The sequence below is a fragment of the Esox lucius genome, chromosome 7 (genome assembly GCF_011004845.1).
Source record: "Esox lucius isolate fEsoLuc1 chromosome 7, fEsoLuc1.pri, whole genome shotgun sequence".
NCBI lineage: Eukaryota > Metazoa > Chordata > Actinopteri > Esociformes > Esocidae > Esox > Esox lucius.
Window position 1 is genome coordinate 14,333,460 of NC_047575.1, and position 27,740 is coordinate 14,361,199.

The 27,740-nt window shown below is 41.9% G+C and overlaps 3 protein-coding genes across 3 annotated transcripts in view; 2 read left to right on the top strand and 1 right to left on the bottom strand.

Annotated features, from left to right (window-relative positions):
* Positions 1-4,060: 4,060 nt before the first annotated feature.
* LOC105024621 (endonuclease domain-containing 1 protein-like) lies at positions 4,061-5,339 on the top strand. Its single transcript, XM_010894668.3, has 2 exons — positions 4,061-4,423; positions 4,755-5,339. Exons 1-2 carry the CDS (start codon positions 4,112-4,114, stop codon positions 5,337-5,339), a joined length of 897 nt encoding a protein of 298 aa, XP_010892970.2. The 5' UTR covers positions 4,061-4,111.
* Positions 5,340-10,766: 5,427 nt separating this feature from the next.
* Positions 10,767-14,152, top strand: epob (erythropoietin b). The gene is made up of 4 exons (XM_034293434.1): positions 10,767-10,880; positions 11,057-11,158; positions 11,503-11,658; positions 13,997-14,152. Exons 1-4 carry the CDS (start codon positions 10,770-10,772, stop codon positions 14,150-14,152), a joined length of 525 nt encoding a protein of 174 aa, XP_034149325.1. The 5' UTR covers positions 10,767-10,769.
* Positions 14,153-17,683: 3,531 nt separating this feature from the next.
* The window catches only part of nlgn2b (neuroligin 2b), an 83,885-nt gene continuing 73,828 nt past the window's right edge, over positions 17,684-27,740 (bottom strand). The window contains exons 6-9 of the mRNA XM_010894647.5: positions 24,337-24,602; positions 23,993-24,146; positions 22,490-22,856; positions 17,684-21,981 (exon numbers count right to left, since the gene is read on the bottom strand). Of these exons, the coding sequence (XP_010892949.1) occupies positions 21,033-21,981; positions 22,490-22,856; positions 23,993-24,146; positions 24,337-24,602 (1,736 nt within the window). The 3' untranslated portion in view covers positions 17,684-21,032. The remainder of the gene's footprint in view (positions 21,982-22,489; positions 22,857-23,992; positions 24,147-24,336; positions 24,603-27,740) is intronic.

The window sequence follows — 27,740 nt, forward strand, 5'->3', positions numbered from 1 at the left end:
CAAGATTAATGCAGCATGTGGTCAGAAAATACTAGCAGACTATTTGCATTCTTCTGCATGAAAGCTATGCTCTTGGACTTTCCAGCATGACAATGACCCTAAGCTCAAGGTCAAGTTGACCCTCCAGAAAAAGGTGAAGCTTCTGGAGTGGCCATCAGTGTCCTGACCTTAAAATCATTAAGGCACTCTGGGGAAATCTCAAACGTGCGGTTCATGCAAGACGACCATAGAGTTTGCATGACCTGGAGGCATTTTGCCAAGTCGAATGGGCCGCTATACCACCTGCAAGAATTTGTGGCCTCATAGACAACTATTACAAAAGACTGCCCGCTGTCATTGATGCTTAAGGGGGCAATACACAGTATTAAGAACTAAGGGTATGCATATGACTTTTGAACAGGGGTTAGTTAATTTTTTTCTTTGTTGCCATGTTTTGTTTGATTGTGCCATTCTGTTATGACCTACAGATCAATGTGAATCCCATAAGATATAAAATATATGTTTTTTGCCTGCTTACTAATGTTTTCTTTACAAATGGTATATCTACTACCAAATGTTCCAAGGGTATACAAACTTTTGAGCCCAACTGCAGATTTAGAGTGGGTTAGACACAAATAATTGTGATGAGACTAAATGTATTTTATCATCATTTATCCCACTTCACAAAGGTTTACAGAGCAGAAAGATTACATTGTTAAGTCAAGTAGTCTATACATTGTTGATATGACTCTCCCAGAAAAATTATCAACAAATGAAGAAGTCATATACAGTACCAGTGACAAGTGTCCAAACTTATCTCAAAACAGCAACAATTTATAATTTATCAGGCAAATTAAGACGTCTCTTCACACATCTTCCAGAGCCAGTTGGTTAAAGTAGCAGTATAGAAGAAGGAAGAGGTGGAGGGTTACAGATGAGTTCTTTTAACGATTTAACTAGTGATTATAGCAGTGTGTGTTTCACATTTTCACAGCTAATCAGTGTAGCTGGTAATCTGATGTTAGCTTGAGAGGTGTTTATTTTAGGTAACTATATGACTCAAAAGCATGAATCTTACTGTTACTGCACTCTGGGAATAAACCTAAATATGCTTAGTCTATGGCTTTATTTTCACTACACACAGATATCTGGATAGCCAAGCTCGCATGGCCTGAAGTGATTGCTATAAGTACTGCAAGGAGGATTTCAGCTTTTTTCTTGAATTTGAACGTGAAGAAAGCTCCCGCATATGAACTGTGTATATGAAATGGATATCTTCAAAATGTTTATCCTCAGTGACTCCCACACAGCCCTTTGGTCAAACCAGGAACCCCAATTACATGTTGCTCACACAACTATTTTTTTAATTAAAATCAATTTGTTCAGTCTATGCAGCCAACTTGGCCCCAGAGGTAGAGCATCAACCATGCCTCTCAACCACTCATTCCATAGTAACGCTAGTAATCATTAGTGATGGCCATACAAGGTTTCATTACCGTTTTTCTAGCAGTAAGATATTATGTTAGCAGTGCTAACTCAGATTTTATTTTCAAAATAAAAAACATAATTGAAATATATAAGGCAATATAGTTAACAGTCTAGTCCGTACACTTTATGTTTAATGTCCGTTACAATATTGTTCTTGTCTTTGATGGGTTCAGGGCTTAGGGTTTAGGGGGGACATTGTGCCATCGTTTCATCTGTACTTTCTTTTTCATGTAGCAAACAAATGTAATCAGTGAGCATTAAATTATACTACCTAGCTAGTTAATAATGTAAGCTAGCTCTCTGGTTAACATGTACTAGCTACAAATACAGGCTAAAATGTAACAATAGCAGTTTGTCAGTAATTACAGTGGGGAAAACAACTTTTACACTGTCGATTTTGCATATTTTCCTACTTACAAAGCATGTAGAGGTTTGTAATTTTTATAATAGGTACACTTCAACTGTGAGAGATGGAATCTAAAACAACAATCCAGAAAATCACATTGCATGATTTTTAAATAATCAATTAGAATTTTATTTCATGACATAAGTATTTGATACATCAGAAAAGCAGAACTTAATATTTGGTACAGAAACCATTGTTTGCAATTACAGAGATCATTTGTTTCCTGTAGTTCTTGACCAGGTTTGCACACACTGCAGCAGGGATTTTGGCCCACTCCTCCATACAGACCTTCTCCAGATCCTTCAGGTTTTGGGGCTGTCGCTGGGCAATACGGACTTTCAGCTCCCTCCAAAGATTTTCTATTGGGTTCAGGTCTGGAGACTGGCTAGGCCACTCCAGGACCTTGAGATGCTTCTTACGGAGCCACTCCTTAGTTGCCCTGGCTGTGTGTTTCGGGTCGTTGTCATGCTAGAGGACCCAGCCACGACCCATTTTCAATGCTCTTACTGAGGGAAGGAGGTTTATTTCCAAAGATAACAGTTAAATGTGATTTTAAATTATAATATGTATGTATTTGTATATACATATAAATATTATCATTTCATTTCATTGTAGAAATCATAATTTTAGTAACACTTCGCTAAACGCAAGCTAGCTCACTGGATTTAGTAGGCTAACAGTAGTATAGTAGTCGGAGGACAGAGATAGAAGAAAAAAAGCTAAATTATTGTGGACAAATCTACCCAACATCGCCTTCTGCTGATTACATCCAGTCATTTAAGTTTTTTGATGAAAACGCGTTATTTCATATACGTTGTGTGCAACGTTGATTCATACTATACTGTAGCAAGTTAGCTGAGACCGTTAATTTAACATAATTCTGATACTGTAAAGTTACGTTGCTCCACAGCTAAGGTCAGGCTTTCTTGTTCATTGATTAAAACATGGTATATAAAGTTAAGTATGTTATCATACATTTGTACACTAATTACTGATTCGTGAACAATGTTTCCCACCTCCTTTGTATCGTTTATCCTTTATCTGGACCAGATTACTGATGCACAAAATACCACCATGTTACGTGGTTGACTTTTCCGAACTGGTCCCAGATAAAACGGCTGAGCTATTGAGACGTCAGAACTAAACTCAGCAAAAAAACTAACCTCTTCTGACTTTCAGCTGTTTTTACTTTCAGTAAACTTAATGTGTGTAAATATTTGTATAACAACTAAAAGAGTCAACACCATAAGACATAAACTAAAAATGTTTCACAGACGTGACTAACAGAAATGTGTCCCTGAATGAAGGGAGGCTTTTGTTAAACATTATACAACCTAGCTAGCTAACAATTCCAGTGATCTACTCGGAAAATATAAATACTTTTCTCAAACCATAACAGATGGATGATGAATTATGCACTAGGACAAGTAGCTATAATGAATTCTAGCGCCAACAAAACTGCCTTTTGCAGGCAGACGTGTAATTGCATGGAGACTCCTAGGATAGAGTTATTAGAGTGCAGTACATACTGACATGATTCAATAGAATTTTATGTGAGCTGTTGATGAATTTCATAATTTATTATACAAAATGTTATACTGTAACTATAATTGTTACATGCCTTCTGGATAAGTGTCTACGAAGTTACCCACATTTATACGGTTTACAATTATCTTTCATCAACAAAGTAGGACAGAGAAGTTAACCTCACAATTTCTGGAAATATTCAGGCTAGTCCCCAAGAAAAGCACCTAATGAGTAACAAACTTTTCCCCACCCCTTATAGCCTTCTGCTTTAAATATGCATCTTTTTTTATAATTACTGAGTTCCTGACCTTGGTGACCTCATTGCTGGCTACTGCTCTAGTCATAATGTTTCCTCTTAATCCAACAGAAGTGCTGTCTCATAAATCTAACACACTTTTAGCAAAAGGTTATCTTAAACATGTAACCTGCCTAGGAGTATCTCCTGGCCCTACATCTTATTAGGCAGGATAATGTTCTCTGTGACTTGTCTTTGTTTCACTGCTTGATGTAAAACCACAAGAACTGTGAGCATCAGGGCACTACTGTCCAATCCTTTAACAGCGCTTTGCATATGAGGGCGTCATTAAAACGCATTGAGGTAGATGTTCTGCCGTGCTGCCGAATGCTCAGGAAAGTGTCAGACTGCAGAATAATCGACCAAGGAGTGTCAAGGAGAGCGCCGTTAAAGAGGTTTATTTCTATAGAGTCAGTATGGGCTCACCATGGTTACAGCCTCTGGGCCTTGCCGTGTGTCTCTTCCTGTGGGCTCCGTGGGCCCGGTGCAGCGTGGTGGAGGACTTTAACCATGTGGAGCGCTGTAAAGACTCCCTGTACAAGGGCACTCCACCACAGGGCTACCTTGGGGTCAGCGACCTGAAGAAGATCTGCCAGCGCCTGGCGGACAAGCCCCGCTTTGTCACCCTCTACGACCCCCGCAAGCACATGCCCCTCTACTCTGCCTACACCTTCAAGCGGTCTGACGGGGAGAAGAGCATGGACCAGCCCTGGATGTACGAGCCACAGGTGAGTTGTTGAGTTCACGGGACAGAAGGTGTGAGAAGGTGATCATTCTAGAGTATCTAAAATAATTCCAACGCAACTGTGTTTCCCCTGCTAGAGTGCTGGGTATTTTCTTTTACTGCAACGCTGTTCTCGTGAAGGAGTTTATTGTGGTACCTTAGATATGGGCATGGTAGATATACAAACTAAAGTTCACTGTCTTGATCAGAGAATGAGGGAGCTTTTGTTTGGCCCACACCATTCAGAACTCCTATCTTTCTTTAGTAATAACAAGAATGGCCTCAATAAACATGGAGTAATCAAATTGATGGTCCCTCTTCCTTCCTCCATGTAGTTGGCCTTCAATAAAGCCAGCGGCAATATGGAGCTCTTTCCCCAGTCGGCTAATGCATACATGCATCTGATGGACACCCAGGCGGTGCTGGAGGACTTTGCAGACGTGACCAAGTATGAGAGAGGCCAACTGAACCCGGACCAGCACCAGTCCGAGCCCCTGGACAAGGCTGCCACCTACACCTTGACCAACACTGTGCCTCAGGTCCGAGAGTTCAACAACGGCCCATGGCTCCAGCACGAGGAACGCATTAGAAAACGCCTCAACAACTACTGCCTTGGCAAAGCCTATCTAATCACTGGGGTCACATCGTCCGGAAACATGATCCGGCGGGACAACCAGAACCGCGTGGGCATCCCAGAGTACATGTGGACGGCCTACTGCTGTCCAGACTACGACCACAACGCCCCTTATCTCGAGCGTTACCGCCTGCCTGTATTTGGGGCCTACGGCCTGAATGACAGGGTCAGCAATGCCATGGTGGAGGTGCCCATCAAGACCCTGGAGAAGTTCCTGAAAGGACGGATGGACGTAGACAAAAACTACCAGATCTTCTTTAATGACTGTGTGCCAGATGACATCTAACAGTTCTATAACAGAAACGGCTGCATGATCGATATAAGGAACACTTTAATATTGTGGGTTAAAATGGTGGTGTTGTTTATTTAGACATACACTAGAGGGCTCTTCTGTCAAACGTCTGTGGTCAAAAGAAGAAAAAATACAAGAAAAAATATCTTAGACTGGCTTTGAGGCAACCTTTTAAAGGTTTCTTTTGCTGGGAAGAAATGCAAGTGACATCATTTGATTTTTATTTGATTGACAAGTGCAGGAAGGGAGAATTAGGTTGTGTGTTACATATATTTCAGATTTCCTCTATGCTTTATGTTGCTATGTAGCCTACAGAAAGGTTGGTTGTTTTGTCATATGGCAAACACAACCAAAACGCCTGGCTTCAAAATACATTTGAGTTTAAAGATACTTTTTCTGGCATTTAGGCTTTATTGTAAGTGGGAAGGAATTACAAATTAATAACTTTTTTATGTAGCATGACCACAATCAGTCATGGTGATTTCACATTATAATCAAGCAAATTACTTCAAAATCAGACTACCTACACACGTCCCCTCTAGAAATGATTTCAGCATTTAAACAGAACAGATGCACTGTCTTACATAGGCAGAGAACACAATGTGCTCGTTACCAAACAGGAAGAGTGACTCGGTTTTAGAACAATTTATTATTTGTGAACGGTTCTATTTACTGACTTGAGAGTCATGGCTTGTTTTTCATTTTTCACCTTGCCAGTCACAGACATGCTGTCACAAATTCATTTTCTTTCAGCTTACCAGATGATCTGTGCAGGCCAAATACCAAAATCAAATATATTAACTTGGGGACAGGTTGAATCCTGCATAAAACATTCATGAACTAATTTGACCTGGAGATAAATATTAGGTTGTCTTTCTTGCTGGATCTCTGCAGAAAGTGGACCCAGAATAATACAAAACCTTGTGTTTCTTTACTTCGAGGGCAAATCATTTTACCTTTGAAATCGTTAGTGATTGTATACATTTTAGTACTTATAGCACGTTACCCTTTTATTTTAGTTGCAGTTGGGGGAGATGGTAGAGCCAATTGGAAGCTGGGCTAACGCCAACCAGGATTAACACCCACTAGGGTTAACGCCAACCAGTGTTAACACCCCTATTCCTTTAGAAAATGCCATGGGGACTCTAGTGAAAAAAGAGAATCAGGGCTTCTGGCTATGGTCCCATCAGAAAGACATGGTCATCATCAGGACCTGGTATTCATCACGACCTGGTCATCATAAGTCATTACTGCAGTCTAATTCCATGGGATCGCTGATTAACAGTAATCTCTTCTTATTTTGCATTTTGTACTTGAATGCCACTGACTGCTTGGTAGTACACAAATAGCTAACAGTCTAGCTCCAGTTTTTATCTCAAAATAGAGTGAGATATGTATAAAAACAATGTTGGTCATGGATCATATCTTTACACATACTGGACACTGAGGACCCACCCTAATTCACACCAGCTCCAGCAGTGTGGAATGCAATTTTGATTGAACCCCCATTGCAGTCTCCCATCTACATGAGGAAGGTCTGTACCAGCTGTGAGGGTATTGCACATTGTGCTTTTCAGGAATGTTAATGTCATTTGACTAAGCTATCTTTCTTAGCTGTCGTCTTGTGTCTGACTCAAGCTATCTGGTTTTCTGGGCTAGAATTTAAATAAAAACATTGGGTAAGTAAGGTATTAAACAAGCTGAGAATTACCAAAGAGTTTGAGATTAAAGGCATTTATTGTTGTCCTAGGAAATACATTTTCTGTTGCTTTATTTGTCAATAAAAATGTACAAACAGCAATAGCCGCAGAGCAATGATGAGCATCAATAGGTAGAACTTGTCAGACATCAAAAAATTTCAATTTTAGAAAACACACACATATTGCAGTCAGCAATCATACTCTTCTCCAGTGTGTGAGGAAAACTGATTAGATTTAAACATCAATAAAATATATACAAAAATTGTTTTTCTTGTAATTGTTAGTAATGTATTTTTGCGCTTTTGACGACAAGCATATGTAAGTAATCCCTGCAAAATGTTTCCTACCCACCCTGGTCTGAAAACAGATAGCGTCTAACCTGGGATTCTTGAACTGTTATACAAAATCTTGCTGCTGTGAGCCAGTGGTCCATGTAAACCATTTTGGAAAAACCTTTTTCCAGACCTTCAAGTGAGGCATGACAATGACATTTTAGAGGGATGTTTACCCTAGAAGTAAACAGACAAGGTCATATCAAGATTATGACAAGGTCAAGATGAGGGATGCTTGTTAGACGCAGGTATAAAAGGGGCAAGTAAGTGCATGCTCTTATATCAAAACAGGACTGAAAGTAGTAGTAGCCCATTTTAACTGCGGTCACTTGATACATGCAACCGGCGAAAATCATTACTTTCATTAAATTACGTAGCTGGTCTTTCATAAACGGCTCTGTGCACCCAACCAGCACACTCTGTCAGAAAATACAATGTCCCTGTGCTCAGAGTTTAAATAATTTGACCCCTGAAGTCATTGACCTTTTACCATGCTTACCATGACTGTTCCAATCAAGTGGGTTTTGTTTGTTTTCCCAGAACTACAGTGGGTTTAGACAATTTTTCAAAATGTTAACTTTTGGTTCCCTTACAGCCTCAAATGAAATTTTTCCAGCTTTATCTATACACAGTAACACACAATATTAGTAAAAGTAAAACCGAAAAATAAGATTAAAACAGTAAAACACCCTACTTATAATATAAGTGAGCACCCCCCTTAGTTAATTCTTGGTGGAACCGCCTTCTGCTTGAATTACAGCCATGAGTCTCTTTGAATATGTCTCTATTATCCTTGTACATCTAGACTGTGCAACGTTTGCCCATTCATCCTTATAGAATTGTTTAAGTTCAGTCAAATTGCATGGTGACTGCTCATTGACTGCACTCTTCAAGTAATTCCCAAGATTCTCGATGAGATTTAGGTTGGGGCTCTGACAAGGCCACTCAAGCATATTCACCTTTTTGCCCACTGTATGTTTGCTTTGGCAGCATGCATTGGGTCATTGTCATGCAGAAACGTGAACCATCTTTCCATGTTCAACTTCCTGGCAGAGGGTTGGATACTGTCCATTTTCCCTTCAATACTGACAAGTGCTCCAGTCCCTGCTGAAGGGAAACACCCCCAAAACACGATGCTGCCACCTTCATGTTTTACTGTAGGCGTAGTGTTCTTTTGGTGTAAAGATGTATTGGGTTTTCACTAGACATATTTTATGTTCAGGGAAAAATTTTCACTTTGGTCTCATCTGACCGGAGGACCTTTTGCCACTTTGCTTTGGAATCTACAATGAGCATTTTGACAAAGCTCAAACAGAACTTAATGTTGCCTTTTTTTTTCTCCCATTGAGGCAAGATTTGTGGAGCACTTGTGATTTTGTGGTCACATGCAAACATTAACCAGTCTTTTCGATAAAGGCCTGAAGCTTCTTCAAAGTTGCCATTGGCTTCTTGGTAGCCTCTCTCATCAGTCTCCTCCTTGCCTGGTCATCCAGTTTGGAGGGAGGGCCTGATCTATGCACGGTCTGGGTGGTGCCATACACCTTCCACTTCTTAATAAAAATTACCAAACAGTGGAGTTCTCTATGACCAATTGCTTTTATTCTTTTAACTAATGAAAGTCACTACAATTGATCACAGATGGATGCCGATTGGCTTGTTTTGTGATCTGGAAGGTGATTGGTTATACATCAGCAAGTTTGCAACTTGGATGTTGTGGGTTACTCTGTGTGAATAAAGTCAGATATAGTCCGATTTTATGTCACACTCAACACATTCCAGGACCTTCCAGCAGGCAGTAGTCATTCCATGTCTGTATATGCGCATGGGAGATGAGGGTTAGAGCAGTAGCTGTGCTTGTAGACATCACAACATTGACAAGCAACGCTATACTTAATGACCAGTTGAGAAAGAGGACTCTGATAGAGGTTGCACTGTGGCTAATATGTTACCACGGTGCCAATTCACATGGCCATTCCAACGTAAGGTAAAGCTGGAATGGCAAGAGTGTTCAAATCGAATATTAGTCTAAACTGCTCCGCTCGATCAAGGAGCTGTCAACAAAGCAACATCTATTTTAATATATCTTTGAATTTTTCTAATACGTTAAACTTTTCTTTTGAATCGACCAGGCCTCTCAGCCAGAATGGGTCACCCTAGCCCACGTCCCGGAAACAACCCAGTTTCCGAAGGAATGTATTCAACTCTCTAATAGCATCCCTGGTAAAGAAAGACATGCCTACAGCTGGCGCCAAGGCCAGATGAAATAACTCCCTCACTAAGCTGTAGAAGACTGCTCATAACAAAAGTGACGTAATCGGCAGTTATTCGGTGTGTTCACATGGAAAAATTATTGCTTTTGACTTGACTGCTTTAATGCTTTATTCCCATTTAAAAGTAGTTTGAATTTAAAATGTTTTCTAATAAATATTTGGATACACCCATTCAAGTGAATGGGTAAATGTATACACACTTTTGACTGGTACTGTAGATGTCTCATGTTTTTGGATGATGCACTATGCCACCTCGCTGTACATACTTGACTCAGCAGTGCTTATTACTGTTCAGAATGAGAAGGGCCAGTAGCTGAAATGTCGCTAACTGCACCTCGGTATTCAGGCCTTTTTATTATTATTTCAATGCTTTTTTGATTCAGTAATTAAACATTGATGGGGGGGGGGACGTGTTATCCCATGTCACTCTACATATTTAAGTTAAATGTTACTCTACACATTCCATTATTATTGATAAACTGTCTGTGAAGTCAAGTAATTATTAATCTAATGTGCTCAGGAGATTTGGGCTAGGAATTTTTGCAATCCATAACAACAGTAAATTACGACAATGCAGGTTTGATTGAGTGGACCGCTAAGATCTATCCATTAACCCTTTTGCAAAATTCTAAACAATATCGTTGTAGTTTTTAAAGGTGGGCATGTCTAGAGTGCCTGATACCGTATTACAACAGGAGTATCAGCATCCCATCACCAGGGTTGAAATGTTCAAGAAATGATGTGGCCTGAGGGTGAGGAATGGAGACATCACCAAAATCTCTATGCATAGTATTTGCATGGGGATGCCATGTCAACTATCATACCAATTTAACTAGAACAATCAGGACAATATCAGTAATTTAATCAGGATGCAAAATGCAAACCAGCTATCCAAAATAACCTACGTGTGTAAATGACTGTTGGGACAGCCTAACATTCCAAGCAGTGACTTATTGTATTTACAGTAAATGTTGTCCAGGGATTTTGCTATCGGACATCTTCTGTTGTCTGGAACTGGAGACATAAGTCTCTGTTACTGTCTGCTCAGCCACCACTTCCAGCATTAGCCTGATGAGGTGTGTTGCCCCCCTTCTCCCCCCAGGCTTGCTGGTGGTACTGTTGATGGTACTCCAGTGGGCAGGACAGGGCATCCCTTCACCTGTCAGGCCCATCTGTGACCTCCGGGTTCTGGACCACTTCATCATGGAGGCCCGCGACACAGAGACGGCTCTGGTGAGACACTGACTACATTTTTCATCTGGAGAATGTCACATTAGAAGTGTGATGAATTATTTTATTAGAGTGTTGCATACGAAGACATGTCAGCTATGTTACTTTGTTCGTTTTGTCGCTCTGTTTGATCTTCCCCTTACTCTGTCAATCTGCCTTGCCTTCCTTCCTTCTCGCAGCGAGGTTGCAAGGCGGGATGTGGCGTGACAGGCACGTTTGTGGTTCCTCTGACAAACGTTGACTTTTTAGTCTGGGAGACAAAGGATGTGAGTACCTGTCTAGTACCTGTCTATCAGTTTAATACCTACGCTACATAAATAGCCCAAACCAGAGCGGTACACTGGAGTTTGGGCCATTTGGTCTGCTTTCTATATATGGCTCTGGAACAGACACGTCTTTGGTTTATGAGGCCATCTCTGTGTCCTGTATGAACTGACATTGAGTCTGTTGATCTGTGTGTACTATTTCCTCCTTGAGAGTACTACCACGATGTGCATGCTTGTTTTACTATACGGAGGCTATGTACAGTGTAATGACATTCTGTCAGCTTTGTTTTTGCATTGTGTGTTTTTTCTGTAACGTGTCTGTTGACTGTGTAACGTGTGTGTATTGGAAGATTTGGGAGCAGGCTGTGGAAGTCCAGTCAGGGCTGTCTCTGTTAGGCCAGGCTCTGGGCGCTGTGGGGGAGTCATTGAGCAACGCTGTCATGCAGAGCCTCATCACCAACAACAAGAGCAACATCCGGAGCCTGGGCCAAGTGCTGCATAGCCTTCACATCAAGGTGACTCACTGAGTACTGTGAGTGTCTAAAGCCAGGCCAGCGATCTGTCTGGGTGGCCAGGACTGTGGGTGTGAGCATTTCTGTCATGTAGGACCAAGTGTTTGCCACGTTCCCCTCAAAGATGAGGGTCTTTAAATGTTTAACTTGACAAGAAGGTTTTTATTTTTTCACCACTATGCCCACTTCAGACCATACATACAGACGTACCCCTGCGGTTTAGGAATTGCATTGCAAGCAAACATAATTTTTTATGTAATGTGTTTGATCGACAGCAATTTGTATACTGGTAATTAAACATTCAAACGTATTGATAGAATGGATAAGTCTACTGATGCTGAAGGAATGGCATAGCAGCAGATCTCAATGTTGTTGTTTTTTTCAGAAGATCTGATGGTAATCATAATGCAAAAAAAATATCTATTTCTGACATTCCATATTTATTCCTGATACAACAGGCCCACAATAAATATCACATTATAATAAATATCATATTAATCCTCCACACATTCATCCATCTCACCATGACAAAATAGATGCTAGTAAGCTATTATATGACAATACAGTGGATATAAAAATAGTCTACCCCCCAAAAAAATCACATCAACTCTTTTTTCACTTTTATTAATTAAGCTCTTACAACCAACAACATTAAAGTGAATTAAATAAGTTGGATTTGGCAATTTTAGCCCACTTTTCTTTGCAGAAGTGTCCAAGCCCAGTCAACTTGTGTTAGGGCAATCCACAGATGTTCACATAGGTCTGAGGTCCAGACTCTGACAGGGCTTTTGCAGGACGTTGATCTTCCCTTTTGCAAGCCATTCCTTGGTTGATTTGGCTTTTAAGATCAAATCATTGTCAAGTTGAATGGTGAAATTGTTCTTAAACTTTAGCTGTCTGGCAGAGGGCCACAGAGTTTGCACCAAAATGTAGTGATTTATTTTAGCCATTTATTGTCCCATCTACTCTAATCAGAACCTCTGTGCTTGCTGGAGAGAACACCCCCACAGGTTGATGCAACTATCATGCTGAACAGTAGGTACTGTATACATTGGCCGATGAGCTGTGTTGGCTTTGCATATTTTGCCAGTATATTTTGGTTTTATAGCCAAGAATAACACCCTGGTCTCTTAAAAAAAACAATCCCATTAGACATTAGAGCATAACACATTTTATTAATGTGTTGTGGAGAGATTGTTTCTTTAAATGTTATTTTTCATGAGAAATGATTTCCATAGCTCGGATTTGTGGACAATACTCATTATGGTTGTAATATACTGACAGAATTTCCTGCAGCTTCTTTAAGGTGGTCATGTGCCCTTTTGGTAGCCTCCATGATGAGCTGTCTCTTTTCATCAGGTTTGGGGGGACATCCTGATATTTGCCATGTCCTGGTTGTACCGCCTTGCTTCCACTTGTTAACGATGGTCTTACCAGTGTAAGATGATGTATGTCTTCAAAATGATTTGATGTATTTCCTGATCTGGAGCTTTCAAAACTAAAATCCTGTAGCTCTTTTGTTATCTCCTTGCAGCATATCTATCTCTGCAGTATTCGACTAAGAAACCTTCAAAGATAACGTTACAGGATCAGCTAATTTCAGAATCACTTGAGTTAATATCCTTTTGTTTTAAATGTACATTAAATACGGTGAAATTATTTATGGTCAAAAAAGGTCTGACATGACTGGAGCTCAGCCTATACACAAAGAAGACCTGCATATTCAAGCACAGACTTCTTATACTCACTATAGTTAGGCAGAACTATTGCTGTGCCTGTGTGCTCTTGTATCACAATTCTTATTCTATTGTGGGACCAGATAGCATGGATCTGAGTTATCAGTGGATATGCATTTCTTAGAATCTGCATATGCGCCAGAACTTAGTGAAAACTGTTTGTCCGATGAATGAATGAAGGATCTGGACCCTGTTTGTCTGTAGGTCTCAGACTGTTGTTTTCATTTCACAGTAAATATGAGTCAGTCTGCACTCACAGTACTGTACCTATTTGTTGACAATAGGTAGTTGTTCTGGATAAGGTCACAGACCATGGGAACTGTCTGTCTGAGGTTCCACTGCCCTCCAAATGCTTTCATGTGCTTCTCTGTCATCCCACACTTCTCTGAAGCATTTTCCTTGCAGGTAGGGCAGTTAAGTTAAGTGACTGAGGATCGCATTGAGCAGAGTGAGAACTGAAGTGAGAGTTGGTGAAAAATGATTCTATTTGGCTACATGCATTTTAGCCTGGTGGTACCTGAAGTAGACCTGGTTCACTGGAAAAGGATGAGTGGTGCTTTCTGCTCAGGCTTGTATGTTAACCTTTGTTTGTATCCATTGAATAGGGCGTGTCCATTCATGCAGCCCCAGCTGGAGGTGGCACAGCAACCAGGAAGGTGTCATCCCTATCTGAACTGCTTAGTGTACACATCAACTTCCTACGAGGAAAAGTTCGCCTGCTTCTCAAAAATGCTCCCGTCTGTCAGCAGAGCAGTCCGTGATTCTCTGAAGACCGAGGCTGTGTTTTGACAATTGTTTAGAGTGACAATGAGGTCATTGGACTTCTGCTGAAATCTCTGAATGAACTTCCAAGCATTGGACAAAAAGGTGATTGATGACCTGACAAACTGATAGAAAAGTCGGTTTACTGAGGGTGGAAAACGTGAATGAGTAAGAGAAGAAAAACTGGACTCATTCACCTGATTATGTTCCAACCAGCAGCTCCAATCAACTGGCACTATGCATGAAGATGAATCCAGACAGCACAGAATATAAAAGAAGCTCTCTTTTTCCAAATTTTACTTTTTAAAAGAGTATGTTTTATATTTAGACCCAATTGTGCTCTGGCTATTAAAAAATTGCCAGACACCCCTATAAATCAGCCCCAATATATATATATATATATATATATACTTAAGCCCACTTGCCCCATGACCCCTGCCATGTTAAATCCATGCCTTAACACTAAGGCCAACATGCCAATTCCCTAATATTGTATTAATCAAGGACATCTACACCTCTTTCCTGGCCCTAAATGCCTTAAATGTTACTTATTACGCCGTTAATTTGCCAATACACCCTAGCGATATTGCTTGCCTACTATCTCATTCCTATCATCAACTTTCCTAAGGTCTGTAATCCTCCACCAACAGTTACTTATATGCAAGTATTTGGTGCACACCCCAACACAGTTTTTTGCTTATCTTAGTCATGTGACCTCTGATCTCTACAAGCTAATCCTTCTACAGATAAACCCACAGTGCATGGGCATAACATGTAGCCATTTGCTCTATGCTGCTCAGCACTATTAACTCTTTTCATCACCTGTATTAACCTGCATTTCATCACTGTGTCCTCCAGAGTTATGGCCCCCCTTGGTTAAGATGAGTACAAAAAGCTACAGGAAAACTGAATAGTTTTTTTTATGAGGTACATTTTCTAACCATAAACTGACGTAAAATTGCACAAAGAAAAAATAAAATCTTAAACAACAAACACGTTTTTCTAGATTTTTTTAAATCATTGACAGTTATACGCATCCCATGCAAGGATGAAAGCACCAACTCTTCACCTGTAATGTTTTCTTCTGGTCATCCAACAGATGTTCAGTGGTGTTTAGATAAGGTGAATGGCAACTGCCAATGATTTACAATACCATCCTTTATACTATATTCATAATAGCCACAGCCATCGATTTATTCTGTACTCTGCGAGCTAATTCTGTTTGGATTTTGAAGAAAGTTTTGGGATCATTGTCCTGCTGTCAAAACAGGTTTAGCTTCCTGGCGGAGGCAGAAATATTCTGCTCTAAAATCTCCTCGTACTTGACAGTGTCCATGACACCCTGTATCCTAACAAAATGTCCATTGATTTTGGAATGAAATCATGTCCATCACCATTAACCATTTTCTGCATGACCATTCCTCTTTTTACACTTAACTCATCTCGGGTGTTTGTGGCCAAAAACAAGATTTTTAGTTTTATCTGACTGTAGAACACCATTCCAGATAAAGTTCCAATGACATTTAACAAATTCAAGGTTCTTTATTAGAGTAGTTGCTTACTTTGGGAAAAATGATCAAACAGCTTGTTGGTGTAAAGGTTATGTCTAATTGCAGCTTTGAAAGCTTGGTGACCCCAAGATTCAACCTTCTGCAAATCTGTGATCAATATCATCACTCACTCTCGAACCATCAAGATGAGTGAGTGGGGGCAAAATGCAATTGGGTCCTCTTTCTGTCAGGTCCATCAAAGTTCCTGTTAATGGTTTTTTTTTTTTAAAGGCATTGCATTATCTGTGAAGGTCCATAAACTTTTATCTCATTTCAATTGTGTGTTCTCTGACTTTATCCATGTTGATAGATGACTAGTGGATGTTGGCATGTGTGTCACTGCATATTTATACCCCAATCTAAGCAAAATGTAATTGATGACCACTTATTATTTCCAAATGAGATTAAATATGATACAACACATGAGCAAAAGTCTTAGGCCATCTGACAAAAATCTATTTATCTGAGCATTAAGTAACAATATACAACATTGAAATAAACACAAACATTAATTAATACAAACATAAATTTAATGTGTTTTTAGAGCAAGTCAGTATTCGAGTGGCTTCCTTTAAAATACAAAACCTTTAGAATTCAAACTTCACTTAAGTAGACTGCTGTATAATTTAGTAGTCCTTTCTAGTTTATTCCTTGATTTCAGGTTAGATTTCTCTTAATCTTTTGAGTCTAAGATCCAGCTGACAAATACTTTTCATACAGTAGCCTTTTGCTCATCACTAATGATGTTAATAAAGCTGGAGGGCACTGTAAACCATTTGCCACCATGGGGAGACTCGTTAGAAATGTTCTATCCAGCACCTAAGCCTTATTATATTCATACAAACCTGGTCTTTAAGTTTTAACTTGTACTAAACTTACAGACCAGGTGTCTATTTCTGTAATAAAAAAATAAAAAAATAAAACAACTGCTAGTGCAACATATCAGCCCAAATTGTTAACTAAATAGGTATTAACATTTTTACTTTCCAATATCAGATTTAACTTGACCTTTACCGGGTGTACACCTGTACTGGATATGAGTGTCTGCAAAACATGTCTTAAAATGTACAGACACTATATTTTCATTTACCACAAACACAGTGGAATCATTTTCGGGGCCGCTGGTAGCACAGCAATAAAAGCATCTGACTGATAATCAAAAGATTTGTAGAATGAATCACAGAGCCAGCCAATGTAGTTTTTCATTAATCTGACCTCTGGTTCCTAACTTCTTCCATAAAACTATAATAAGATCTATCAATGTCTCGTAGCCATTTTGAGAAATCATTCAAAACCCTTGTGACACATAGTAGACACCTTAATAATGCAGAATATATTACTTACTTGTTAAGTACAACTTTAGCTTATCTAGAGCCAGTCAACTTTGTGAAGTACAACATTGCTTTCTCACTAGTGGCTGATGAAATTACATGTGTTAATATACTGTTGTCAGTACTGTTTATTGGTGGGTTCATATATTATACTTGTTTAGTTCTGTTCTATTTTAGACCACAGGTACACAATGCTTCAAGATAATGCATTGATCAATCTGCCTGTGTTCCCCTCCCTCCATTAAGCTTGTCTAACATATCCTCCAAAATTGGCTTGTGGACTTGTAAACCTGTAGGCAGCACACAGCTCTCTGGCCTAGCCGACTTGATGCTGAGAATTACATCAGTTCCGGGAATATATTGTTCTGGACTCTACTGCCCTCTGCTGGATTGACAGCGCCACCGCTGCCCTACTTAGACCACATTAAATAAGAGAAATAGGCTGTCTAAAAAAAGACATAATGAAATAATTTTGTGTTTGTGCATGAATACCTTGAAATTATCACCAGAACCCCCCCCCCTCAGAAAAAACAACAACAACCTAAACATTTTACCAGGAGTTAATCATTAATCACATCAACAACCACTAACAAATGGAGATATATAATTGGAAGTTGTGCGTTAATAGACAATAACAGGGAAAATGTGATAATTTGTTTAAGAATGTCTTTTTAATGTTCTCCAGTTCAGATACACAACATACAGTGTGTAATAGCCTCTATATGAAATTGAAATATTAACTTCATTCTTTAAACACGTTCAAAACGCATCCTTGCTGTCTCTCCAGCCTCCAGTTGGTTGCTGATTTCAGGCTAAATGAAAACAGAGACAAACAGGTGCAAGCCTTTTCGGGCAACCCAGTGCGAACCTTGGAAAAGAGATTTGCATCCATGAAATGATATTTTTGTTGTTGTTTTTTAGCCAACGCCAGACTTTAGTGTCACCGTGTGAACTTGGTGAGAGTGTGCTTCCAGAGTCTGTTGGCTGTCATATCCCTGCTTTTCAAATTTCAGTCATCATTTTTTTATTTAGAAAAATACTGTCTTTTTTCCCTTTTTATTTTTGGAAACATGGGCATCTCAAATGGACAGCAAACAGGTGAACTGATATCCCCATAAAATGACAACCAGAGAGTGTGCATGGCAATAGTAAAGGATAGCAAAGCAACCACAACCACCAGAGTCTGAAACAAGACTAAAGAGTACCAAGGAGTTGACAACATACTATACCTGTTCTAAGCTACGGGGTAATACGCTGTCACCTTTAAGAGCAGTGAGTGTCACTAACAATCCCCAGCACCACCACCGTTCCAGTTCCCTTGTTTTGCAGGTTTGAGTTGAGCAGTTTCAAACCATGGCTCTATCTGTACTGCTGTGTAGTATCACTGCCATCCTTCCATCTGTCTCCCTCTCTCTCGCTTCCACTTTCTCTCTAAATCGGCTATCTGTGCAGCTCTCATCTTTGGCCACTTAACGAATGCAAAGGGATCGTCTTAAATTAACTGCCATTCCAGAAAAAAAAGCTGTCTTCATGATTGATGTGGCAATTCACAAATGTGCAAGTAATGCCCACCTCCACCCAGAACCCCACACATTATTACCCATCTATATTAGAGAAACCTGAGCCATGCCCCATTCCCTCCCTGTATTTATGTTCAACTCAACCATGCTAGGATTTTCCATGTAGATTTCATTCACAGATCATTCATGTATGTTAATTACTGCCTACATGTGCCCATAAGTTGTTGCACTTTGACCTTGTAATCTAAAAAAATGAAAGAGGATCAAACAGCGACATACGGAAGTGCTCAAATCAGCCATCTCAACTTGCACCTGTTGTCACAAAGAAATGATGTATCCATTCACTCGGAAACCATAAACAGAATATTTACAAATACCAGGTTGTTCTCTTACACTTAAAAAAATGTACAGTTTATTTCAATGTGTTGTTTTTTGTTCTTTTTTCAGGGTCCTGACTCTGTCCAGTCCCCTGTGACAGTAAGCAGACTAACCTCAGTGTGGTCATCCTCCTCCCAAAACAAGACAGGAAACAGAACAGGAAAAACGGGGAGCTCCACCCCGCTAGCTTGTTTTTTTTTTGAGTGTATACGAGTAATGTTCATCAAATGTTTTTTTCTACACAAGCTTTAGAATGCATCACCTGTGCATTGGAGACATAGCGGACGTCTTCTGAAGAGTCGCCACCTTTGTTTTTCATGTCAACCTTTTTCCTAAAGTTGTCTTAATAGCAGTTCTGTCATTTCTTTTTCGTGTTGAGTGTCTAGAGTTTGTCGTGTCCCTGTGTTCAGTTGTGCAGTTGAAAGATCTGAAACGTGCGTACAAGGCTTTCTCCCCCCATCACCTGTGTCAATCTGTCTGAGCCCCCCAACCCCCCCCGCGGAACAGAGTCTCAGAACAATGGAAGAGGAGATGAAAAGTGTCCCCCATTCTCCAGACACCTGTAGCATGCAGCTAAATGTCCACTGAGGAGGGGATGACCGTGGTTAAAACTAACATGTTCAAAGACAACCCTCATTCCCCAGAAAATATGTGGAATTATAAAAAACTTCGACCACTGAGGCAATCCACATGAAATAATGTAATTTTCACGACTCAAAAACAAGTATTAGCCTATTGACAAACACCGCAAGCTGATGGAGTGGTAAAGTTCAACAATGTTGTTGTTGAGTAATGACGATCTTCTTTCGAGACAAAAACATGATGACCGTGCAACACCCCACAACTAAAGTAATAAGAGAACCAAAGAGAAGAGGAGGAGACAGGGGGCTCATCTGTCTTTCAGGGTGGCGGGTGCTTGTGGCACAGCCTCAGTGAATAGAAATGAAAAAATAAAGGACGCATTTGTTGTCCTTGTTATAATCATTGTCAATATTCATCTCTTGATACACTTTTCTGAAGTATCTACAGAATAGAAGATAGCGTTCTTCATGAAGTGCACAAAGTTCAGCGGATGTAAAAACTGAAAAGAAATAGCTTTTCAAGAACAAAAACAACAACAGTAAGAAAACAAGGCAAAACAAGAAAAAACAAAAAAACTAAAATACAAGATTTCCACTCCAAAGTCCATCCTCCATTTAGAAAAAAAAGTAAAATCATGCAGGAGATCCCAGACAGCAAACAAGTTATAAATCTTAATATTCTCTTTATATTTTTTTTTTACAAGGATATATTTAATATTTCCCCCCTTGAGTAAAGCCCAGCCACAGTGCAACACTGAATGCAAGAACAAAAAAAGAAAGAAAGTGCGAGAGATCAAAAAGAATGATGAAACGTTTGGCACTTTTTTTGATGATGGTTATTCCTTGTGTAAGATGGGCCTCTCCAGGTTGTCCATTGGACCTCCAATGAGAGAGGAGCGTTATCACAGTACTTGGCACCAAGAATGCTGGTAAAAACGAGATATCAGAATATCACTTTTTTTCATTCATATCCTTACAATTTATCAATAATACATCATTTACATGTATGTGTTTCTATAAAAGACTCCAAAGAAGAAAACAAGGAGTCCTGAAGTGGTTTGGGAGACAAAGGGGATAATGATGAGGCTGAGACGACAGGGTGAACATTGCGATGAAGAACTACAGGAACAGATGGGGAGAAGGAACGAGTGGTAAGCAGAGCGAGGAGGAACAGCAATATGGGTTGAAACAGGAAAATACGAGAAAGTGAGAGAGAGAGAGACAGAGAGAGGGGAAAACAGGCAGATTGTAGGACATGAACAGCTTGGATGATGTGTTGACAAGAGATGTGTTAGTTGTAACGATGTATCTTTGTCTCAGCAACCCACAGGCTGAGACCCGTCCCGACCGCAGGTGGCGATAACCCGCCCTCACGGCGAGAAAAAAAAAGAAAAAAAGAAAAAAAAAAAGCCAAACAAAACTAAAAGAACCGGGGAAAAAGGGGGCGGGGGTTAATCCCAGCGAGAAAGAGAGAAGGACGAGTGTGGCGTGGTGGATCCGCTGAGCAAGAGGCCTGCTTCTATACGCGGGTGGTGGAGTGCTGGTGAGGCAGGGCGTTGTTGCTGTGGCCCGGGGTGGGCGTGGTCGACGGGGCCGGCGCCGGGGGGTAGGTGTTGAACGGGTGGAGCGGCTGCATGCCGCTGATGGTGCTGGGGATCATGGTGATGGTGTTGGCCGTCATCAGGGGCACGTCCTCCGGAGCCCGGCGCAGCGCCAGCGTGTAGTCCGGCGGCCCCACCTGCGTCCGCAGCGGCTCCAGGTCGCCGTGGAGGCCGCGGGATGGGAGCGGCGTGCCGATGCCGCGCTCCATCTCCGCCCGCTGCTGCTTCATCTGCAGCGACATGAGCTCCTCCTCCTGGCTCAGCGCCAGGTCGTTGTGGGACGGAGCGCCCACCACCCCCATGCCCACCCCCATGCCCATTGACGCGCCCAGGCCGCGCTGGGGGGACAGGCGGCGGTGGCGTCTCTGCAGCAGCTCGTGGCGTTTGTCCCTTTTGTAGTAGAGCGCGGCGAAGGCCAGCACGTTGAGGAAGAGCAGCGAGGCGCCCACCGCCACCGTCACACTCAGCTCGGTGGAGTAGTCCCTGATCTCGACCGGGAAGGGGTTGCGACGCGGTGGATCTGACGGGTCAGGCTCGGGCTCCGGGGGGTTGGTGGAGATGACGGGGTGGCGGGTGGAGCGGGCCCCCGGGGGACCTGGCCGGTGGATACGAGGACCTCCTCCTCCGGGCGGGAGTCGGGTGGTGATGGTGTTGATGATGTCCTCGTGCAGGGAGTGCAGGTGAGGGACCAGCTCCAGCCAGAAGGCCACTTTATTGGCCCGGTAGTTGTCTCGGATGCGGGGCTTGAGGCCGATGTGGAGGTACTGCTTGTCTTTGGAGCTGAACTTGGTCCAGATGACCTCCTCAAAGCGGTTGGGCTTGGTGTGGATGAACTTAGTGTCCTGTGGAACTGGCAGGTTGGGGTCACTGAGAAGAGACGGGGAGAGCAGGAAGGGAAATCAGGACATAGATTCTAACACTTGTTCAACGTAGCATTTTAATTGCTTATAAGCTGGACCTCCTCAACCTGGGGTCCACAAAAACAAATAACAGAACACGTATACGTCTACAGAGCTGAACAGTAACATTTTAAATGCAACAATACAACATTTTGTGCGTTGTAGTGTTTTAGGGAGTCTAGGAACTAGGTCATGTTTAGGTATTAGGTCTTGTTTAGGTACTAGTTCTTGTTTACATTAGGTACTAGATCATGTTTAGGTACTAGGTCTTATTTAGGTACTAGTTCTTGTTTAGGTACTAGGTCTTGTTTAGGTTCTAGGTTTTGTTTAGGTTCTAGGTCATGTTTAGGTACTAGGTCTTGTTTTGGTACTAGGTCTTGTTTAGGTTCTAGGTCATGTTTAGGTACCAGGTCTTGTTTAGGTACTAGATCATGTTTAGGTACTAGGTTTGTTTAGGTACGAGGTCCTCCACTGACCCGGTCTTGGCGAAGTTGGTCCAGTAGGTCATGACCACAGCGCTGAGCATGACGTCGTTCTTGGAGAAGTTACAGGGGAACAGGTCAGTGGCTCCCACCATGGGGACACCAAACACGTAGGGCAGCTCGTCGCCGTGAGCTGCATCGGCCCACTCCGGCCGGGCCTCCGTCTGACAGTGGTGGTGGAAGGTGTAGAAGTAGACGGGAGACTGGAACTCGGCGTGCAGCTTGGCCGTAGCCACCGCCGGCGCCACCCACTGGTGGTCAGTGAACAGTGCCAGCAGGGTCTTCCTCCTCATGTCTCCGTTGTCCCTGTCGGCCCAGTCAGTGTACATGAACTTAATGGTCTCCCGCAGGATGTCCTTACCTGAACAGACGGACGGACAGACATCAGACAGAGAAATGAGAGAGAGAGGGCAATAGGGCGATCAAAGTAGGAGCCAAATAACAGGAGATGGGAATAAGAAGGGAGAAAGAGAACCGTGGAAAATCTGCAATAAAAAAAGGCTGATTTCTGCAATGCGGAAAACGCGGATGGAATCGTGGAATTTGGTAATAAAAATTTAATCAACTGTAAAACCTGGAATATTGCAGAATTTTCCATAATTTGTCTGAAATTTATAAAAAATGTTTTTAAAAGTAGGCCTAATTATTGTAGCAACCTTAATGATTTCATAATTGTAAAATTACAGAGTAGTCGGTCTAGAGAAATAATTCCATTTTCGATTGGGGGGTTGGTCATGCGTCGGACCCTTGTCACCTCAAAACTTGGCTGTCACTTTGAGAAACATGTCCAAAAAACGCTAAATTTGGAGCAGAGCAATACCCAGTGGAGTATTGTGAGTCAGGTGATATGCTGTTTTGCAAATTCTGTTAACATACTATTGATTGGGCCCATAAAAATATGTGATGACCACTTAAGTCTAAAGCCCCTGTGAAGAACAAGGAAAAGCACTGTGTTAACCAGGAGAAGCCAGGGTGAAGTGTTCCCCTGAAAATGAGAGCAGCCGTGGTCAAACTCACCTATGCCGTGTGCCTCTTATTATGCTGTTGCAACAGCCTACATTAACTTTCTGCAGGGTGAATTATCGCCAGGCAAATTGTGATATTCCAAACAATGAGCTATCATGGTGAAATATAGCGATGCATAATGTCAGCACCTATTAGCAACTCCATATAGCTAACTATCGCAGTATCTATATATTGCACTTGGAATTTAACAAACTTGACATGATAAAAATGTTTGCAATGTTGTGTTGCATCATTACAAATGTGCTGTTATGTTAAATTGTTGAATTTTTGTTCATTCACATTATTAGACACTCTTTCTGATGATAAAATCAGTGTTTATCATATAACACTCATTTCATTGTAAAAAACTGAATTTGGGAAAAAATCTAACCGATTTCAAAGGGCCCTACAGTTTCCATTGTCCCCCACAAATTACACCCCCCCCCCCCCCCCAGCTGGTTTGCTCCTGTCTGGTGACTAACCACCCCTCACCCTCTGGATATCCATACAGGTTGTCCACAAAGTTGGAGATAGTGTAGTCGAAGGAGGCTGCAGAGATCCCATCTTCCCCCTCACTGTCGTCCACAAACTTCAGCCCTTCTCCCTGGTTCACCCCCAGTAGGATGTCGTAGTTCAGAAACTCCCCCTGGTGGCAACACACACAAACACACACGCACACACACGCACAGAGAAAAAGACACTGCTGCAGCAAAAGTAATAGCAGATAGAAAAAATGCCTGTACATAAGACACTGAAGGAACGATAAAAAAAAACCAGTTTGGAACAGGAAAAGAACAAGACTAGAGTTTGGATGACGGAGCAAGAGGAAGACGGACCTGTTGCATGAGGATCTCGGGGTCATCGGGCACCACGTCTCCGTCCACCACAGGGCCGAATGCGATGTGATACCTGGCCGGCTGGATGTCCTGGTCCACCAGCTCCCTGAAGTTCTTCTTCCTCAGACACTCCACCACGTCACCCGTGTCCCCAAAGCTACAGCCCACCTTCTTGGCCAGGATCTGGGTGTACATGAGGGGCCGGTAGTTGACCGACCAGCTGGAGATGGCCGAGCCGCTCTGGGCGATGGCCCTCTGAAACAGACCTGGCGACCACAGCAAGGTCAGAGAACTCAGGTCTGGGGAGTGTAGAACAGTGCTATGGTTTGTAGGACAAGCATGGAGAGAACGCACCTTCTCTCCACATTCGCGCCTGATTTTTTGTCCATCTGACACATTACGCTAGCTGCTCACAAGGCCTGCAAGGCGCTACAGAGAGACTGATTTCAATGATGCATGCGTCAGAGGAGGAGCCCCGACCGTGGAGCCGCCAAGCACTATTCCAAATACACTGCCTCTCTCCAAAGCCCCGCTAAATCACTGTAAACATTAGGCTTGGCAAATCTGCTGGTTCCTTCCCATCACATACGGAGGCAGCGACAAGAAAAATTGTGACAGGCCAGCACACAGCCGTGTTGGCATTAACACTCACTGGTGGCTGTGTTCAATAGGGAGAAAGAGACAGAGAGAATGAGAGGGAAAGTATTAGAGGGAGACAGAGACTGAAAGAGAGCGAGATCGAGTATGAGAGAAAAGGAGAAAGTCAGAGTATAAGCAAAAGACAGGGGATGAGAGGTAGAGAGAATGAGAAAAGACAGAGGATGGGGGGGTAGAGAAAATGAGAAAAGACAAAGGATGGGGTTAGAGAGAATGAGAAAAGATAGAGAATGCAGGTATAGAGAGAATGAGAAAAGATAGAGGATGGGGGGTATAGAGATAATGAGAAAAGATAGAGGATGGGGGGGTATAGAGAGAATGAGAAAAGATAGAGGATGGGGGGGTAGAAAGAATGAGAAAAGACAGAGGATGGGGGGGTAGAGAGAATGAGAAAAGAGAGGATGGGGGGGTAGAGAGAATGAGACAAGACAGAGGACAGGGTATAGGGAGAATGAGAAAAGATAAAGGATGGAGGTATAGAGAGAATGAGAGAAGACAGAGGATGGGGGTATAGAGAGAATGATAGAAGATAGAGGATGGGGGTATAGAGAGAATGAGAGAAGATAGAGGATGGGGGGTAGAGAGAATGAGACAAGATAGGGGATGGGGGTATAGAGAGAATGAGAGAAGATAAAGGATGGGGGTAGAGAGAATGAGACAAGATAGAGGATGGGGGTATAGAGAGAGAATGAGAGAAGACAGAGGATGGGGGTAGAGAGAATTAGACAAGATAGAGGATGGGGGGGTATAGAGAAAGAGAAAAGATAGAGGATGGGGTGTATAGAGAGAATGTGAGAAGATAGAGGATGGGGGTAGAGAGAGAATAAGAAAAGATAGAGGATGGAGGTTTAGAGAGAATGAGAGAAGATAGAGGATGGGGGGTAGAGAGAATGAGGCAGGATAGAGGATGGGGGGTATAGAGAGAATGAGAGAAGATAGAGGATGGAGGGGTATAGAGAGAATGAGAAAAGATAGAGGATGGGGGGTTATTGAGAATGAGAAAAGATAGAGGGTGGAGGTATAGAGAGAATGAGAGAAGATAGAGGATGGAGGGGTAGAGAGAGAATGAGAAAAGATAGAGGATGGGGGGGTGTAGAGAGAATGAGAAAAGATAGAGGATGGGGGGTATAGAGAATGAGAAAAGACAGAGGATGGGGGGTATAGAGAATGAGAAAAGACAGAGGATGGAGGTATTGAGAGAATGGGAAAAGACAGGATGGTGGAGAGAGCAGAGTATTGCTGCACTGTTATGTAAAGTGCCTTGTTGTCCCTCTGTTTTCATCTGCAGATTCTGTCATTAATAATTAAGAGCCCTCCCCCAATCCATCCCCCACCCTCTGCATGCACCCCCTCCCCCATCCCATCCCCCATCCTCTGCATGTGCCCCCCCCCGTTCTTCTCCCTGTGAAATCAATTAAGAGTCGTCTCAGATGCAGCTCAAGTCCTGTGCTCGGCTCTGCTCTCTCCCACTTAGAGGCAGACATATCCATATTTACAATCCTCATTATAGTACTGTCCAACACCTCACTCTCACACGTACAGACACACACACACACACATTAACCCACACGTACAGACACACACACACGCATCCACATTAACCCACATGTACAGACACACACACACACACACACACACACACACACACACGCATCCACATTAACTAACACATACAGACACACACACACATCCACATTAACTCACACATACAGACACACACAAACACATCCACAATAACTGACACATACAGACACACACACACATCCACATTAACTCACACATATGGACACACACACATCCACATTAACTCACACATACAGACACACACACACACACACACACATCCACATTAACTCACACATACGGACACACACACATCTACAATAACTGACACATACAGGGACACACACACCCACACCCATCCACATTAACTCAAACATACAGATACAGGCACATACACATGCACAATCACACACACATTCATATTAACTTACGAACACAAACACCCACACAAACTTAGTAACACAGACATATTAACTCGCAGACACGCAGACTGAGAGACATTAACTCACAGACAGACACACAGACAGATATAGACACATCCATATGAACTCACAGACATATAGACAGATATGGATACATTCATAATAACTCACAGAAAGATAGACAGACAGACAAGGACACATCCATATTAACTCACAGACATACAGACAGACAGACATGGACACGTCCATATTAACTCACAGACATACAGACAGACAGATACAGACACATCCATAATACCTCACAGACATACAGACAGACATAGGCACATCCATATTACCTCACAGACATACAGACAGACAGATACAGACACATCCATATTACCTCACAGACAGACAGATACAGACACATCCATATTAACTCACAGACATACACACAGACAGATACAGACACATCCATATTAACTCACATATACAAACATACATGCCCAGTGACAGGCAGACCTCTATACTCACTCAGTCACATAGTCCTGACTCATACACCAGTCTCTTTTTTACACCAACCGAGATTCACATTCCCACTGTCAAATCCACGGTCCTCATTCATATGGCTGTCATATACATATTGATCTGATTCTACAAACCTATTCTGTGTGTGACTCAGTTTCAGCTGGTCACATTCATATTCATACGGACCAAATGCTCCATTCCAGTATTCTGGACTTCATTCATATTCACACATTGATGCCGGCCTCAAAGCCGTAA

Excerpts from the sequence above, each read along its gene's own strand:
- LOC105024621 (XM_010894668.3), top strand. The coding sequence starts at position 4,112 with ATGGGCTCACCATGGTTACAGCCTCTGGGCCTTGCCGTGTGTCTCTTC. Across the intron at positions 4,424-4,754 it reads CCTGGATGTACGAGCCACAG|TTGGCCTTCAATAAAGCCAG; the intron begins GTGAGTTGTTGA and ends TCCTCCATGTAG.
- epob (XM_034293434.1), top strand. The coding sequence starts at position 10,770 with ATGGTACTCCAGTGGGCAGGACAGGGCATCCCTTCACCTGTCAGGCCC. Across the intron at positions 10,881-11,056 it reads GCGACACAGAGACGGCTCTG|CGAGGTTGCAAGGCGGGATG; the intron begins GTGAGACACTGA and ends TCCTTCTCGCAG. Across the intron at positions 11,159-11,502 it reads AGGATGTGAGTACCTGTCTA|CAGGCTGTGGAAGTCCAGTC; the intron begins GTACCTGTCTAT and ends AAGATTTGGGAG.